This window comes from Phyllostomus discolor, chromosome 10, assembly GCF_004126475.2.
Source record: "Phyllostomus discolor isolate MPI-MPIP mPhyDis1 chromosome 10, mPhyDis1.pri.v3, whole genome shotgun sequence".
Classification (NCBI taxonomy): Eukaryota; Metazoa; Chordata; class Mammalia; order Chiroptera; family Phyllostomidae; genus Phyllostomus; species Phyllostomus discolor.
The window spans coordinates 53,437,872-53,455,327 of NC_040912.2; the positions used below are offsets into that span (position 1 = coordinate 53,437,872).

Below are 17,456 nucleotides of genomic sequence, written 5' to 3' on the forward strand. Positions count from 1 at the left end.
ACCCTCTGAGCTAAAAACTGAAAATAGAAATAATAGAAGTATATATTTAAATATACATATTTTAAAATAAATCCTAATTTATGTTTTATATAAACTCTCTATACCATATCAGTAATTTTAGAATTTTACTTTTGTGAAAGAGACAATTAGAGAAACAGATAGGGTCAGTCAGGCAGCCAGTCAACAGACACACGGAGTCTAACAGACATACAGAATTCAGTGGATTCTGAGAGAGATCCACAGGCCAGGACACAGAAATAGAGACAAAGGCAGGCATGGTAAGTACCACAAACACAAATATTCTCTCACTCTCACTCTCAGTCTCTCACACACACATGCGCACAGAATACTTTCATTGTCTTAAAAATTCTCTTGTGTTCCACCTATTCATTCCCACTCCCTGAAACCCTGGCAGCCACTGATTTTTTTTATTATCTCCATAGTTTTACCTTTTTCAGAACATCATGTAGTTGGGAAACATATACTATTTAGCCTTTTCAAATTGTCGTCTTTCACTTACTACAATGATATGCACGTAAGCATGCTCCATGGACGTTCATGGCTTCATATACCTTCACTTTTTATTTTTTATTTTTTTAGTGCTGATTATTATTTCATTGTCTAGATGTACCACAATTCACTCATTCATTCACCTACTGAAGGACATTTTAGTTGCTTTCCAATTTTGGCGATTATGAATAAAGCTGCTGTAAACTTTTACGTGCAGGTGTCCATGTGGACATAAGTTTTCAGGTTTTTTGGGTAAATATCAGGGAATGTGATTGCTGGATCATATGGTAACAACATGTTTAGTTTTGTAAGAAACTTCTATACACTCTTCAGAACTAGCTGTATCATTTTATATTTCACAAGCGATAAATGGTAGGTTGTTTCTTACCAGCATTTGATACTGTCAGTGTTTCTGATTTTTGCCTTTCTAATAAAGTATTTATGATATCCCATTATTGTTTTAATTTGCCATTTGTCATTCTCTAATGAAATAGGTTGAGAACGTTTCCATATGTTTATGTGCCATGTGTGTATTTTCTTTGGGGACATACCTCTTCATTTTTTTGCCTACTTTTTAATTGTACTGTTTGTTTACTTACTGTTTTAAGACTTCTTTGCATATGTATATTCTCCTAATGGTATCTTTCTCAGAGCCAAAGTTTTATATTTTAATGAAGTCCTGCTTCTTCCACATGAAGATCATTTTTTCTTTACAGGTTATGATTTTGGTGTTGAATCTGCCAAGTCATTATCAAACTTATGTTCACCTAAATTTCGTCCTATGATATCTTCTTGGAGTTTTATAGTTCTGAATTTTACCCTTAGATCTGTGATCCATTTTGAGTTAATTTTTGTGAAGCATGTAAGATCTGTATGGATATTCTTCTTTCTTCTTTGTTTTTTTGTTGTTTTTTTTTTTTTTTTTTTTTTTTGCATGCCTATGTTTACTTGTTCCAGCATTTGTTGAAAAGATTACCCTTTTTCTATTGAAACATCTTTGCTCTGTTGCCTGAGATAAGTTGACTTTTCTTTTTAAGAGTCTGTTCATGGGCTTTCTGTTTATTAATCTACTTGTCTCTTCTTTTGTTAATACTGCATTGGATTGATTATTGTAGCTTTATAGTGCTTTTTTAAGATTTTATTTATTTATTTTTAGAGAGGGGAAGGGAAGTAGAGAGGGAGAGAAACATCAATGTCTGCTTGCCTTTCGCATGCCTCCTACCAGCGACTGGGCCTGCAACCCAGACGTTATAATAAGTTTTTAAGTCAAATAGTAACAGCCCTCTAAATTCGTTCTTCTTTAATACTGTATTCAATATTGGGTTGGCTATCACAGGTCTTTTACTGTTCCACATATGAACTTTTTCAGTTTTTCAATATCCACAAAATAACTTGTTGGGATTTTTATTTTGATTGTATTAAATCTATCGATTTGGACTTCCGGCCAAGATGGAGGTGTTGGTAGATACATTGTGCCTCCTTGAACAACCAAAACAAGCACAACAACAAATTTAAAAACAAAAACAACCAGAACTGACAGAAAATCAAACTATATGGAAGTCCAACAATTAAGGAGTTAAAGAAGAAACATTCACCTAGACCGGTAGGGGAGGTGTGGAGGCGAGACCAGCAGCTGGGTAGAGAGGACTCATGGCAAGACAGCAGCTGGCGGACCCAGCAGCCCACAGTTTGCGTGCAGACAACCTGGGAAGAACAACTGGGGAGTGAGACAGACCTTGCAACTCAGGGCTGCAGTGCAAGGGAAATAACGTCTCAAAGCCTCTGACTGAAAACACCTGTGGGGGTTGAGGTGGCAGCAGGAGAAATTCCCAGCCTCACAGGAGAGTTCGTTGGCTAGACCCATAGGGTCCTAGAACACACACAAAACCCACCCACCCGGGAATCGGCACCAGAAAGGCCCAATTTGATTGTGGGTAGCAGGGGAAGTGACTGAAAACTGGCAAAGAGTGGAGCAAGCAGCATTGTTCCCTCTTGAATCCCTCCCCCACATACAGCATCACAATGCAGCAACATGGGTTGCCCTGCCCTGTTGAACACTTAAGGCTCTGCCCCTTACTACATAACAGGCATGCCAAGACCAAAAAAAAAGAAAAAAAATGGCACAAATGGAATGACAGTTCAAAGCTACAGAAAAAATACAACTAAGTGACAAAGAGCCAACCTATCAGGTACACAGTTCAAAACATTGATTATCAGGATGCTCCAGGAAGCAATAAAGGTCGCATTATGTAAAATAAAGAAAAACCTACAGAGAACCAAAGTGAAGGCAAGGAAACCTGGACTCAAATCAATGGTTTGAAGCAGAAGGAAGAAAGAAGCATTCAACCAGAACAGAATGAAGAAACAAGAGTTCAAAAAAATGAGGAGAGGCTTAGGAACCTCCAGGACAACATTAAATGTTCCAACGTCCAAATCATAGTGGTGCCAGAAGGAGAAGAGGAAGAGCAAGACATTGAAAAGTTATTTGAAAAGCTAATGAAGGAGACCTTTCCCAATCTGGCAAAGGAAATAGACTTTCAGGAAGTCCAGGAAGCCCAGATAGTCCCAACCAAGTTGGACCCAAGGAAGCACACACCAAGGCACATCATAATTACATTACTGAAGATTAAAGATAAGGAGAGAGCCTTAAAAGCAGCAAGAGGAAAGGAGACAGTTGCTTACAAAGGAGTTCCTATAAGACTATCAGCTGATTTCTCAAAAGAAACCCTACAGGCAAGAAGGGACTGGAAAGAAGTATTTGAAATCATGAAAAGGCAAGGACCTATATCCAAGACTACTCTATTCAGCAAAGCTTTCATTTAGAATGGAAGGGCAGATAAAGTGCTTCCCAGATAAGGTCAAGTTTAAAGGAGTTCATCATCACTAAGCCCTTATTATATGAAATGTTAAAGGGACTTATCTAAGAAAAAGAAGATAAAAAAATAATGAACACTAAAATGACAACAAACTGACAGCTATTACTGAACCTAAAAAAAAAAACAAAACAACAAACAAAGAAAGTGAACGATTAGAACAGGAACAGAATCACAGAAATGGAGATCACATGGATGGTTATCAGTGGGGGAGTGGGACAGGGAGAGAGGAGGAATAGGTACACGGAATAAGTAACATAAACGGTAGGTAGAAAATAGACAGGGGGAGGTTAGGAATAATATAGGAAATGTAGAAGCCAAAGAACTTATATGTACTACCCATGGGCCTGAACTAAAGAAGGGGAATTCGGGTGGGAGGGGGTGTGCCTGGTGGAGGGAAATAAAGGGGGGGATGGGACAACTGTAATAACATAATCAATAAAATATATTTTAAAAATATAATGAACATAAATCTATTGATCTATTTGGGAATAACTGACATCTCGACAACGTTGAGTCTTCCTTTTCCATGTACATGGAACATTCTCATTGTTTAGTGCTTGGTTTCTTTTATCAGAATTTTGTGGTGGTTCTTATATAGCTCTTGTACATATTTTGTTAGATTTATACATGTTTTTTTGTTTTTGTCCTGTTGTGTAAATGGTGAAATGTTTTTAATTTCAAATTCCAGTTGTTCATTGCCAGTATGTAAAAAAGCAGTTACCTTTTATATATTAACTCTGGACCTTGCCATCTTATCATAATTATTTATTAGTTCCATTACATTTTGTTGAATTTTGGATTTTCTACATAGATAGTTGTATCACTTGTGAAGAAAGACATTTTATTTCTTCCTTCCTAATCTATATATCTTTTACTTCCTTTTCTTATCTTCATTTGTTAGGTACGATGATGAATAGAAGTGGTGAGAGGGTATATCCTTGTCTAATTGATATTATTGGAAGTTCTCTCACTATTAATTATTTTAGCGACAGGTTTTTGTAGATATTTTTCATCAAGTTGAAGTTCTTCGTTGTTACTGGTTTCTAAGTTTTGTTTATTTGGTTTTTGTTTTCGAATCATGAATGGTTGCTGGAATTTGTCAGATGCTTTTCTGCATCTGTCGATATGATCATACAGTTTTCCTTTGTTAGCTTTGTTGATGTCATGGCTTACATTAATTGATTTTTGCCTTGTATACCTATACTAAATTCTGCTTAGAAACGGTATATAATTCTTTTCATATGTATTGGATTCAGTTTGTTTATATTTTGTTAAGGATTTTTGCATATATTTTCATGAGAAACTGTTCTTTAGTTTTCCTTTCTTGTAATGGCTTTGTCTGGTTTTGATCTCATAGGCTGAGTCAGGAAATAGTCTGTCTCCTTGAATTTTCTGGAAGAGATCGTAGAGAATTGGTATAATTTTTTCCTTAATTTTTTTGTAGATTGCATCAGTAAATCCATCTGAGCACCTGGTGCTTTTCTATTTTGGAGGGTTATTAAGTATTGATTAATTTTCTACAGCAGGTATATGAGGTCTGTCCAGAAGGTATCCAGCCGTGTAATATGAAAAATATAAACATTTATTGAAGAAGATACAAATACCGGAAACATTGTACATAGAACAGTGACGCCTCAGTACCTTTCAAAGTAGGCACCTTGGGACCTCACACAGTTCTCCTATTGCCATTAGCTGCCCTGTTGTATTTTCCTGAAGCTCATCAATGGTCTGAGATCTCTTCCCTTTCAAAGGTGGTTTTAGTTTTGGGAAAAGCCAGAAGTTGTAGGGTGCCAAATCTGGGCTGTAGTGGGGGCTGAGTCACCTGGATGATTTGATGTTTTGCCAGAAATTCTGTGTAAGATGTGACACGTGATCAGGTTCATTGTCGTGATGAAGCTGCTCATCACCAGTTGTCCATAGATAGCTGTGGTCTTCTGAATCCTCCGAATAGTTTCTGCAGAAGTATATTCAAGTTTAATGCAGAATTTGATTGTTCTACTTGCTCAGTCATTTTGAATAGACAGCCAGCCACACAGTACACATGCTCAGTCAAGGGCATCAACCACCCCCACTAACTAGTACAGTAAAGTTGTCATTGTTCACACATGTGTGTTCTCCATTCCACTCTCTTTGGCTACTAGGTTACATTGATGTCACGCAAACTGTTCTCATTACATTTACAATCACTGGACTTTTTCTGGACAGACTTTATAGGCCAATTGAAATATTCTATTTTTTCTTGTGTTAGTTTTGGTCGATTGTGTCTCTCAAGGTATTAATTTGTTTTATCTAGATTATCAGACTTATGGGTATTCAGTAGTTCACATATTGAATGTTCTTGGGAGCAATAGTGATGACCTGATATTAGTAATTTCATTTCTGACATTCATAATTTGCACTTTTACCTAGCTACAGATTTTTTGGTTTTATTGATCTTTTCAAAGAATCAGCTTTTAGTTTTGTTGATTTTTCTGTTAGTTTCTATTTGCAATTTCATTGAATTCTGTTCTAATTTTTATGATTTGTTTTTCTGCTTACTTGTAATTTAATTTTCTCTTTCTCCAGTTCCTAAAGTGAATAGTTGTTATAATTTCTCTTTAAGGGATAGCTTTGCTGTATCCCACATATTTTAGTTAAGTTGTGTTTATTTTAATTTATTTCAAAATATTTTAAAATTTGTTTTTAGTCTTTTTCTTTAACCCATGTGTCATTAAAAAGTTTTTTATTTTTATTTTTTAAATTCCAAGTATTTTTCTGCTCTCTTCCTATTACTGATTTTAGTTCATTTTCATTGTGGTCAGATAGCATACTCTGTATAAATTTGTTTTCTTTTAAAATTTTTAGGTAAATTTTAGCCCTTAGTGTGCTCTGTGTTGGTGAAGGGTTCATGTGAATTTAAGAATAATATGTACTTTAAGAACACATGTCTATTGTTGGAAGAATTGCTACATGGAATCATATATGGAAATCATTTCTATGTGTCTATGTAGTTCTTTCACTTTTTCCCTGATGTATTTTGGCAGCCTTTTATAAGGAGTGAACACATTAAAGGTTGTTCTTTCTTTTTGGAGAATTGACTGCTTTATCATTAGTTAATGCCCTTCTTCATTTCTGATAACTTTCCTTGCTCTTAAGTCTGCTCTGTCTGAAATTAATGTAGTTACTCCTGTTTTCTTTTGATTAGTGATAGTATGTTATAGCTTTCTCCACTTTTAATCTCTCTGTGTTTAATGTGGTTGTTTTGTGAGCCATATATAGTTGTGTCTTACTTTTTTATCCACGTTACCAGTCTGTGTGTTTTAATTCGTATATTTAGACCATTGGCATTTAAGGTGATTATCGATACAGTTAGATTAATATCTACCATATTTGTTAATGCTTTCTATTTGTTATCTTTTTAAATTACCCTTCTAGTCTTTTTCTGCCTTCTCTGGTCTTAGTTACGCTTTTTATATGATTCCTTTTTTTCTCCTTTCTTAGCCTATCAATGATGCTTCTTTTTGAAATTACCTTTAGTTGGTTGTCCTTATGTTCACAATATACATTTATAGCTTGTCCAAGCCTGGTTTTTGTTTTCTTCAAGGTGACTTTTAGGATTATTTTGTCAAGTTGAATGTCCCGTCAGCAAAAGAAAACAAATGTCATTTTTTAAAATTGAAATAGCATTAAAATGCAAACTTGTAATTTGGTATTTCATAAGAATTTGTATAATTCTTTTTAAAGTTTATTCCCAGTCATTTGTAGTATAGCATTTTTCTGCTGTGCAGTCATTTAAATTTTATTTCTAATTGTTGTTGGCATATATGAAATCTTTTGCTTTTTATATATGATTTTCTTTTATTCACCTACTGTCTTTTTATTCTTTTGGATTTTTAGGAGGACAGTCATTATATCAACCAATAGTTGTATTTTTATCCCTTTTAGTATTTATAATTTGTCTTTATTTTACTTGCCCTGCATGCAATATTTGCTTTGGATCTCACTCGTTTTAGTTGATTATGGTATATACATAAACAAGTTCATTGGACACAAAAACAAAAACAAACCAGTACAACAGCTGCTCCTTAAAAGGCAACCTTCTTGAAAACTTCCTCTGTAATCTCTGCTCTAATTCTTTCCCTCCTACTCATAGCCTGAACCTGCAATTTGACTTCTGACCCTATTTCTTTACTAGGACCTTTTAGAACACTAATAATATTAACTGCTACAATATCAAACAATTGCTTTTTAGTTTCCACCTTATTTAACCCTGCTTCAGTATTTTTTTAAGGGCGGGGAAACGTCTTTTTTTCCAAAGCATTTTGTTTAATTTTTTTAAGTATATTGTATTGATTATGCTATTATAGTTGTCTCATTTTTTTCTCTTTTTTATTCCCCTCTCCCCTGTACCTCACCGCTCCCACCAGCATTCCCCCCTTAGTTCATGTCTATGGGTCATACATATAAGTTCTTTGGCTTCTACATTTCCTATACTATTCTTAACCTCCCCTTATTTGGTACCTACCAGTTATGCTTCTTATTCTTTCTACCTTTTCCCCCATTCTTTCTCCTGCCTACATCTCTGCTGATGATGCTCCATGTGATCTCCATTTCTGTGATTCTGTACCTGTTCTAATTGTTTGCTTAATTTCTTCTGGTTTCTGGTTTGTTTGTTTTTTTTTTAGATTCATTTGTTGATAGTTGTGAGTTTGTTGTCATTTTACTGTTCATAGTTTTGATCATCTTCTTTTTCTTAGGTAAGTCCCTTTAACATTTCATATAATAAAGGCTTGGTGATGATGAACTTTAACTTGACCTTATCTGGGGAGCATTTTATCTGCCCTTCCATTCTAAATGAAAGCTTTGCTGAATAAAGTAGTCTTGGATGTAGGTCCTTGCCTTTCATGACTTCAAATACTTCTTTCCAGCCCCTTCTTGCCTGTAGGGTTTCTTTTGAGAAATCAGCTGATAGTCTTATGGGAACTCCTTTGTAGGTAACTGTCTCCTTTCCTCTTGCCATTTTTAGGATTCTCTCCTTACCTTTATCTTGGGTAATGTAATTTTGATGTGCTTTGGTGTGAGCTTCCTTGGGTCCAACTTCTAAGGGACTCTCTGTGTTTCCTGGACTTACTGAGAGTCTTATTTCCTTTGCCAGACTGGGGAAGTTTTCCTTCATTATTTTTTCAAATAAGTTTTCAATTTCTTGTACTTCCTCTTCTTCTGGCACCCCTGGTTAAGATGTTGAAACATTTAAAGTTGTCCAGAGGTTAGGCCTCCCCTCATGTTTTTGAATTCTTGTTCTTCATTCTCTTCCAGTTGAATATTTATTTCTTCCTTCTGTTCCAAATCAGATTTGAGTCCCAGTTTCCTTCCCTTCACTGTTGGTTCCGTATTTTTCTTTATTCCACTTTGCATAGCCTTCTCGTTTTCCTCTATTTTATGACCATACTCAACCAATTCTGTGAGCATCCTCACTACCAGTGTTTTGAACTCTGCATCTATAGATTGGCTGTCTCTTCATTACTTAGTTCTATTTTTGGAGTTTTGATGTGTTCTTTCATTTGGGCCATGTTTCTTTGTCTTGGTGCACCTGTTATATTGTAAGCAGGGGAGCCTTAGGTATTTGTAATGGTGGAGCAACCCACTTCACTGTGTTGTGGGGCTGTATGTGGGGGAGGGGTCAGAGAGAAACAGTGCTGCTTGCTGGGCTCTGGGCCAGCTTTCATTCACTTCCCCTGCCACCCACAAGCAAATCTGGTCCTATTTCCCAGGTGGATGGGTTTGCATACACCTAGCACCCTGTCGGTCTCTCCAATGAACTCTCCTGTGAGGCTGGGAGTCTCTCCCACCATTGCAACCCCCACAGATTTTTATAGCCAGCAGTTTGGTGGTTTTCTTTTCCTGTGTTGGAACCGAGGGATGCAAGGTCTGTCTCTCTCCCCAGTTGTTCTTCCTATTTATCCACAGGGAAGTGTGGGACCTCCAGCCTTCTCCTTACCCACCTGGTTATCCAGCCGCTCCCTGGCTGCTCATCCTTTCCACCATCCGCTGCCCATCTCCGCCGCCCCTACCTGTCCATATCAATGTTTCCTTAACTCCTTGGTTGTCAGACTTCCATATAGTTTAATTTTCTGGCAGTTCTGGTTGATTTTTGTTTTTAAATTTGTTATTGTTCTTTTGGTTGTGCAGGGAGGCAAAGTGTATCTCTACCTATGCATCCATCTTGGCCAGAAGTCTCATGCTCCAATATTTGATAACACTGATCTATCCTCAGTTCAGGGAACCTACCCCTTCGGATTACTTTTTACTCCCTCATTCAGGCTTTTCATACACTACCCATACCTTAAATGTGAAGAAAGTTTTGGTATCCACATAGCACTAAATATTTGGAGCACCAATTTTAAGTATTTTTTAAAGTGTCACTATAAAAAAGTAAAAATATACCAAAAAAACCCAGAAAGAAATATTTTGATTTTATCTTTAACTAACTCTAGGACAGGTAGTAATAATGAATGCTCTCATTTTGTGTGCAACACCTGTCCTTTTACTAATAAGCATATCATTAGTTATTTGTTTCAGAGGAGTATTAATATAAACTTTTAAGATTACTACAAGATCTTTTTTTTAGTTGGAAACTGGTTGTGAACTATCTACAGGTGCCTATTTTTTGGCATATTATACTTTTTTCCCCCTACCTGCCCCCCCCGCCCCCCCGCCACACACACACAGGTGAAAATCTGCATATAACTTTTAACTCTCCAAATACTTTACTAATAGCCTCCTGTTGACCAGAATCCTTACTGGTAACATAAATAGTTGATTAACACATATTTTATGTTATATATATTATATATTATGTTTTTTAGGATAAAGTAAGCTAGACAAAAGAAGTGTTATTAAATAGATTGCCAAATAGATGTATTTTATTAGCTTTTTCATTCTGAATTGCTAAAATAAATGCTCTTTGATTGGTATATTTTTTGATATAGCTTTGGATTTAGTTTGTGCAAGTATCTTTTAGGATTTTTGAATCTCCTCCCATAAGTACAGTTGTGTATGTGCTACCTTATGTTAGGTTTTGGTAGCAGGATTAAGCTGGTTTCATAACAAAGTTGTAATTTGTATGCTTTCAAATGCTCTGCAGCTGTATAGACAGAATTAAAATATATGTTGAGGACTTGAAGTTGTCTAAAGGTCAGCTGAACTCATTTTTTTTAATTAAAAACAATTCTTTTGCCACGTTTATATTTTATCTAATGAGCTATACTAATTTTATGTGGCTTCTGCTCAGAGACCGTTGGTTTATGTTAAACAGTTAGGAGTTTATTTTACATTCATTATACCTAGAAGCTGCAATGTGAAAATCAATAGGGTTGATTTCGTATCATAAGAGTTTCATTTATGAGATGCAAACTGGGTTAGATCCTTGGGATGTATTTATGATATTAAGTTCAGAGAGAAAGATGAACATTATTAAAGTGACAAAGTAGTATTTCTTTACAAGGATTAAGAAAAGTTGTAAGAATAAAAATCTGTAATATTTTAATTATTTTTGTTCTTAGGTGCATTTTATCTGGTGTTTGAATATATGGACCATGACCTGATGGGACTACTGGAATCAGGCTTGGTTCATTTTAATGAAAATCACATCAAGTCATTTATGAGACAGCTCATGGAAGGTCTGGATTATTGTCATAAGAAGAACTTTTTGCATAGAGATATTAAATGTTCAAATATTCTTCTAAATAATAGGTATGAGACGAGTTTAATATATATATGTTCCGAGTACATTTTATATAATGTATGCCTTGATTTTGTTAAAAGGATTCATAATTCACATTATAGTTGATCCTTGAACAACTCGGGATCTAGGAGTGGCAAATCCACCCCCCTACCTGCCCCCCCCCCCCCCACACACACACACAGGTGAAAATCTGCATATAACTTTTAACTCTCCAAATACTTTACTAATAGCCTCCTGTTGACCAGAATCCTTACTGGTAACGTAAATAGTTGATTAACACATATTTTATGTTATATATATCATATATTATGTTTTTTAGGATAAAGTAAGCTAGACAAAAGAAGTGTTATTAAATAGATTGTAAAGAATAGAAAATACACTTATAATGTTTATTGGAAAAAATACTGAATATAAGTGGACCTGTGCAGTTGAAACCTCTGTTGTTCAAGGGCCAACTCTATTTCATTGCAAAAACTATTGTAACAGAATCAACATTTTAGCTTGTGGTGTTTCTGAATTTGTGTTAAATATACTATAGTTAGCTACCAATAATAGTTTATAATGTACATAAAATAATACTTAGCTGACTTTCTTGTTTGATTATCGTTTACATAATGTGAATGGATCTTCTAGTAATTGATAAAATGATTTTATTTGATGTAAGACTAGACTTCAGAATTTTTTTAAATTATAGTTTTTAAAACAGTCATCACAGGTTTAAAGTGGACTTTTTAAAAGTGTATACCTAAACACACACACACACACACACACACACACACACACACAGCTTATATTGAGCCCTGACTGACATGACTCAATGGGTTGGGCACTGTCCTGCAAACCAAAAGGTCACCAGTTTGATTCCCAGCCCATGCCTGGATTGTGGGCCAGGTCCCTGTTTGGGGTTGTGTGAGAGGCAACCTATCAATGTTTCTCTCCCTCTCTTTTTCTCTCCCTTCCCCTCTCTCTAAAAATCAAGAAATAAATAAATAAATAAATAAAATATTTTAGAAAGTGTTGAATATTTTACTGGCAGCATAAACACATAAACTGAACAATGATAATCCTGTTGTAATTGGAATTATTTGTTAGTTTAACTGAAACATGCCTGGTCCTGACTTTGGTTAGTATAAAGTGTTGCATACACCTAACCCCTCTAAGAAAGGGAATATTAAACATAACTTTAAAATAATGTGATTTATTTCTTGAACATTATTGACTTGAACAAGTAGGTTATCTTATTACTAAGTAGTAGAAATTATCTCATTTTGTTTTGAAGTGTACTTTTCTAAAATAGGAACTAAATAGTACTGAAATATGGTTTTACTAGTACTAATAAAAATAGCATCAGTATTATAGTAGCTAAAATTCTCCAAAGAAAAGGACTAAGTTTTTTACCTTATCTTATCCTGAGTTTATTTACCTCAGGATACCTATAAGACCTTGGGTACAGCAGTGTGGTCAAAGATAAAGTATTTTAGAAAGTGTTGAATATTTTACTGGCAGCATAAACACATAAACTGAACAATGATAATCCTGTTGTAAGACCTTGGGTACAGCAGTATGGTCAAAGATAAAGTTTCTATAAGTAAATTTTTGATTAGTTCTAGGAATAGAATATGAATGTGTATGACCAATTCAAAGTAGACTGATAACATTTGTTCATTTTGTTTTACCAGAGGGCAGATAAAACTTGCAGATTTTGGACTTGCTCGATTGTATAGTTCAGAAGAAAGGTAAGAGTACTTTCCAATGAAAATTATAGACACTTCAAACCAGTTTCAGAAGCTACAGTAAGAATACCTTATTGATAGTTTATTTTTTATGAAAAGGGAAATTAATTTTTCATGGTTAAATACATAGTATAATAATGTTTTACACTGTACCTGGGTAGACTATTTTAATTACAAAATTTTATTCATTTATTTTAGTTTAAAAATAACTGTGTTTTTAATACTTAGTAAATAAAGTTTCTTTTAAAATGTGCCATTTTAAATGTAACTTCAATGAACTTAGGAATTGTTTTAGAAATTTATACTTGTTTCTAACTCAGATTGAGGCATTAAGACATTTGTAATTTTTGTATTTAGTGAAAAACCTTGGTATATGCTTTTTATATTACATATTTAACTTATAAACATTGTTTTAATTATTTTGAACTTCTTTTTTAAAAATTATAATTATATTTGGTTGTTTTAAACTCTCTGGAACCTTTTATTTAAACAAACTTATAATGAAATTAGTTCAGTGTATAACTTCTCTGTGTGGAGCTACTCTGGTTAAAGTTGGCATATGTATCCCTCTTTGGTACTTTTGTGCCTGGTGGTAGTGAAATATGGCTTATTAGTACTAATATGGAATTTAGAAATATATTTGTGAAATAGTGATTTTATGTAAATAAAGTGGAATTAACTGAGTTTAATAAAGCTCTAGGTTAACCCATTTCTTTCCTGTCAGTCAGCATTATTTCCTCTTTGATAAAAAATTTTATTTATTTATTCTTAGAGAGGGCAAGTGAGGGAGGAAGAAAGGGAGAAACATCAGTGTGTGGTTGCCTCTCACATACCCCCAGCTGGAGGAGATCTGGCATGAAACCCAGATGTGTGCCCTGACTGGAAATTGAACTGGTGACCCTGTGGTTCGCAGGATGGCACTCAATCCACTGAGCCACACCAGCAAGGAAATATTTCTTTATTTCTAGATATACAGGGATGGGCAAAAGTAGGTTTACAGTTGTTCATATGGAAAATAATACAATAATTAATAAATAATAATAATATAAAATAAACTGTTCATGTACTTCCAATCTCATGTAAATCTACTTTATTTTTAAAGTATATTTATTGATTATGCTATTACAGTTGTCCCACTTTACCCCTTTATTCCCCTCCACCCTACACAGTCCTTCCCACCAGCATTTCCCCCCTTAATTTATATCCATGGGTTATACATATAAGTTCTTTGACTTCTCCATTTCCTATCTATTCTTAACCTCCCCCTGTCTATTTTCTACCTACCATTTATGCTTCTAATTCCCTGTACCTTTTCCCCCATTCTTTCCCCTCCCCCTCCTTGCTGATAACCCTCCATGTGCTCTCCATTTCTGTGATTCTGTCCCTGTTGTAATTGTTTGCTTAATTTGTATTTGTTTTTGTTATTTTTAGGTTCATTTGTTGATAGTTGTGAGTTTGTTGTCATTTTACTGTTCATAGGTTTTTGATCATCTTTTTCTTAGGTAAATCCCACTAACATTTCATATAATAAGGGCTTGATAATGATGAACTCCTTTAACTTTACCTTGTTTGGGAAGCACTTTATCTGCCCTTTCATTCTAAATGGCAGCTTTGCTGGAGAGGGTAATCTTGGATGTAGGTCCTTGCCTTTCATGACTTGGAATACTTCTTTCCAGCCCCTTCTTGCCTGCAAGGTTTCTTTTGAGAAATCAGCTGACAGTCTTGTGGGAACTCCTCTGTAGGTAACTATCTTCTTTTCTTGCTGTTTTTAAGATTCTTTCCTGGACTTCCTGGAAGTCTGTTTCCTTTGACCGATTGGGGAAGTTCTCCTTTATTATTTTTTCATATAAGTTTTCAATTTCTTGGTCTTTCTCTTCTCCTTCTGGCACCCCTTTGATTCAGATGTTAGAGAGTTGAAAGTTGTCCCAAAGGTTCCTAAGCCTCTCCTCATGTTTTTGAATTCTTGTCTCTTCCAGTTGAATATTTATTTCTTCCTCCTGTTCCAAATCAGATTTGAGTCCCAGTTTCCTTCCCTTCACTGTTGGTTCCCTATTTTTCCTAATTTCACTTTGCATAGCCTTTACTTCTTCCTCTATTTTGAGACCATACTCAACCAATTCTGTGCACATCCTCACTACCAGTGTTTTGAACTCTGCATCTGATAGACTGGCTATCTCTTCATCGCTTAGTTCTATTTTTTGCAGTTTTGATCTGTTCTTTCATTTGGGCCATATTTCTTTGTCTTGGTGCACCTGTTATATTGTAAGCGGGGCGGGGGAGCCTTAGGTATCCACCAGGGCGGGGCAACCCACTTAACTGTGTTGTGGGGCTCTATGTGGGAGAGGGGTCAGAGAGAGAATAATGCTGCTTGCTTGGCTCTTGGCCAGCTTTTAGTCACTTTCCCTGCTATCCAAAAGCAAATTGTGCCTTTCTGGTGCTGATTCTGGGGCTGGGTGGGTTTCTGTAGGTTCTAGCACCCTGTAGGTACCTCCAGTGAACTCTCCTGTGAGGCTGGTAGTTTCTCCTGCCAGAACAACCCCCACAGATTTTTACAGCCAGAGGTTTTGAGGCTTCCTCTTCCATGCTGGAACCTTGGGTTGCACACACTCTATCTCCTCCTGGTTGAACCAAAAATAAATGCGGGACCACCTGGTTTGCCAGCTGACCACCTTGCCTGCCCGGGTTCACAAACTATTGCCTCACTCACCTGGTCCTCCAGCCACTGCCTTGCCATGGGTCCCCTCCACCCTGACTGCCCATCTCCTTCCCTCCAACCAGTGTAAATGAACTTTTCTTCTTTAACTCCTTGGTGGTTGGACTTCCATAGTTTCATTTTCCAGCAGTTCTGATTGTTTTTTGTTTAGAAATTTGTTGTTCTTCTTCTTTTGGCTGTGGGTGGTAGAAAAGTGACTATAAATCTACTTTAAATAAAGCTCTAGTTTATCCAGTTTCTTTCCTCTCAGCATTATTTCTTTATTTTAATATATATTCTGAGTTTCTTTTATATGGCAACTCTTTCTTTAGATTAACCATATTTAATATAAAGAAGTATTAGTTAATTGACATTCTTTGAAATAGATATTTATTTTCACTGAGTCTTTGCCAGTTTCAGGTTAGTTAAAAAAAAACTTTTTTGTTTGAATTTTTTAGAGTGAAAAAAATCTGTTTATTTTTTAATGTTGCCTGTGCCATTCTAAAATTATTTTCTTTTTTTTTTTTGTATTTGTAGCTTTTTAAATGGTATGTTTTAGATCCATTTGAGTTCCATGAAACCCTGCAGAAACTCTGGGGTGGATGGGTTGTTATGAATATAGCTACAGTCTCCTCAACCTGAATTAACCCGAGCTTTTTTGCTGTTGTTTTACCCACTACACTTCTAATTAATTATTTTAAGAAAATATTCTATGGTTGGTTTTTAAGTTTAAAATTGTTCTAAAGCTTAAAAGCTATAGCCCTCATTTTGCACTTGAGAAAACTGAGATCCAGACAGGGTTGAGTGACTTTAAATATCAAAAAATGTTTGTCAGTGGAATCAAGATTTCCAACTCCAAATATGCTGTTCTTTCTATAATATATAATAGTGCCCCCTGGTAGAACTGCAGGAAAAAAAATGAATTGTTCCAGGTGTGTACTTAATCCAACATTTCACTTGAAATATATCTTCTTGAGTGACTAAATTTCAGTGCCTTTTCTTCAGGGGGAAATTTTACTTAATTAAGGATTCTATCTCCTTAGCTGGTTAATTGAGATTTCACTATCATTACATTATCCTTTCATCATGCAGTATGTGTCTGGCATACTTGAATATAAATCCACTTTTTTTGTTTTTATGTTAGCTTTTAGTAGATGGAGAACAGCTAAATTACCATTTTCCATCTCAGTTTCCTCCCTCCCCCCCCCTTCTTTCCTTCCTTTTTTTCCTCCTTCCCTCCCTCCCTCCTTCCTTTCTTCCTTAAGAACATTTTTTCATTGCTTTTAGAGAGAGCGGAAATGAGAGAGAGAGAGAAACATCAATTCAAGAGAGAGAGCATCAATTAGTTGCACCTGCACCAAGGATCAAAGGCACCCTGACCAGGGATCTAACCCACAACTATTTGGTTATGGGGCAGTGCTCCAACCAGCTGAGCCATACAAGCCAGGGTTATCTCAGATTCTTTTCATGCAGATATTTGTTCACATTGAAATAGATATATTCCAGAAAAACGAACTGAAGAACCAAAATTTATCTTTCAAATCTTTTAAAATGGAATATTGGGTGTAAAATGAGTGTGGTATTTCACTGAGCCATGGTCCTCATTGCCTTGCTGAATTGATATGGGAATTTTAAGCTCAGAGAAGTAAGAAACTAAAAATTTCATAACTTTGTATTTTTACATAATATATACTGACATTTTCTGCTTAATAAAATTTGTAAGAAAAAAATTTGTTGTACCATTTTGTTTTATAAGTAAATATTCTATTGTGCAGGGGTTTATATAGTCTTCTAAAGCTTTTTTTTCAGATTTGAATAATTTCAGTTTCTTCTGTTAGAGAACTAGGCTTATTTTAATGGAATGACTTTAAAATACATATATTGCTTGAGTAAAATTTAGTAGTATAACTGATTTTTAACAT

General features: G+C 35.2%; 1 protein-coding gene across 1 annotated transcript in view; it reads left to right on the top strand.

The window, feature by feature from the left end:
• The window catches only part of CDK13 (cyclin dependent kinase 13), a 142,781-nt gene that overhangs the window by 90,491 nt on the left and 34,834 nt on the right, over nt 1-17,456 (top strand). Inside the window, 2 exon segments of the mRNA XM_036010810.1 lie at nt 10,928-11,117; nt 12,789-12,845. Coding sequence (XP_035866703.1) covers nt 10,928-11,117; nt 12,789-12,845 — 247 coding nt within the window.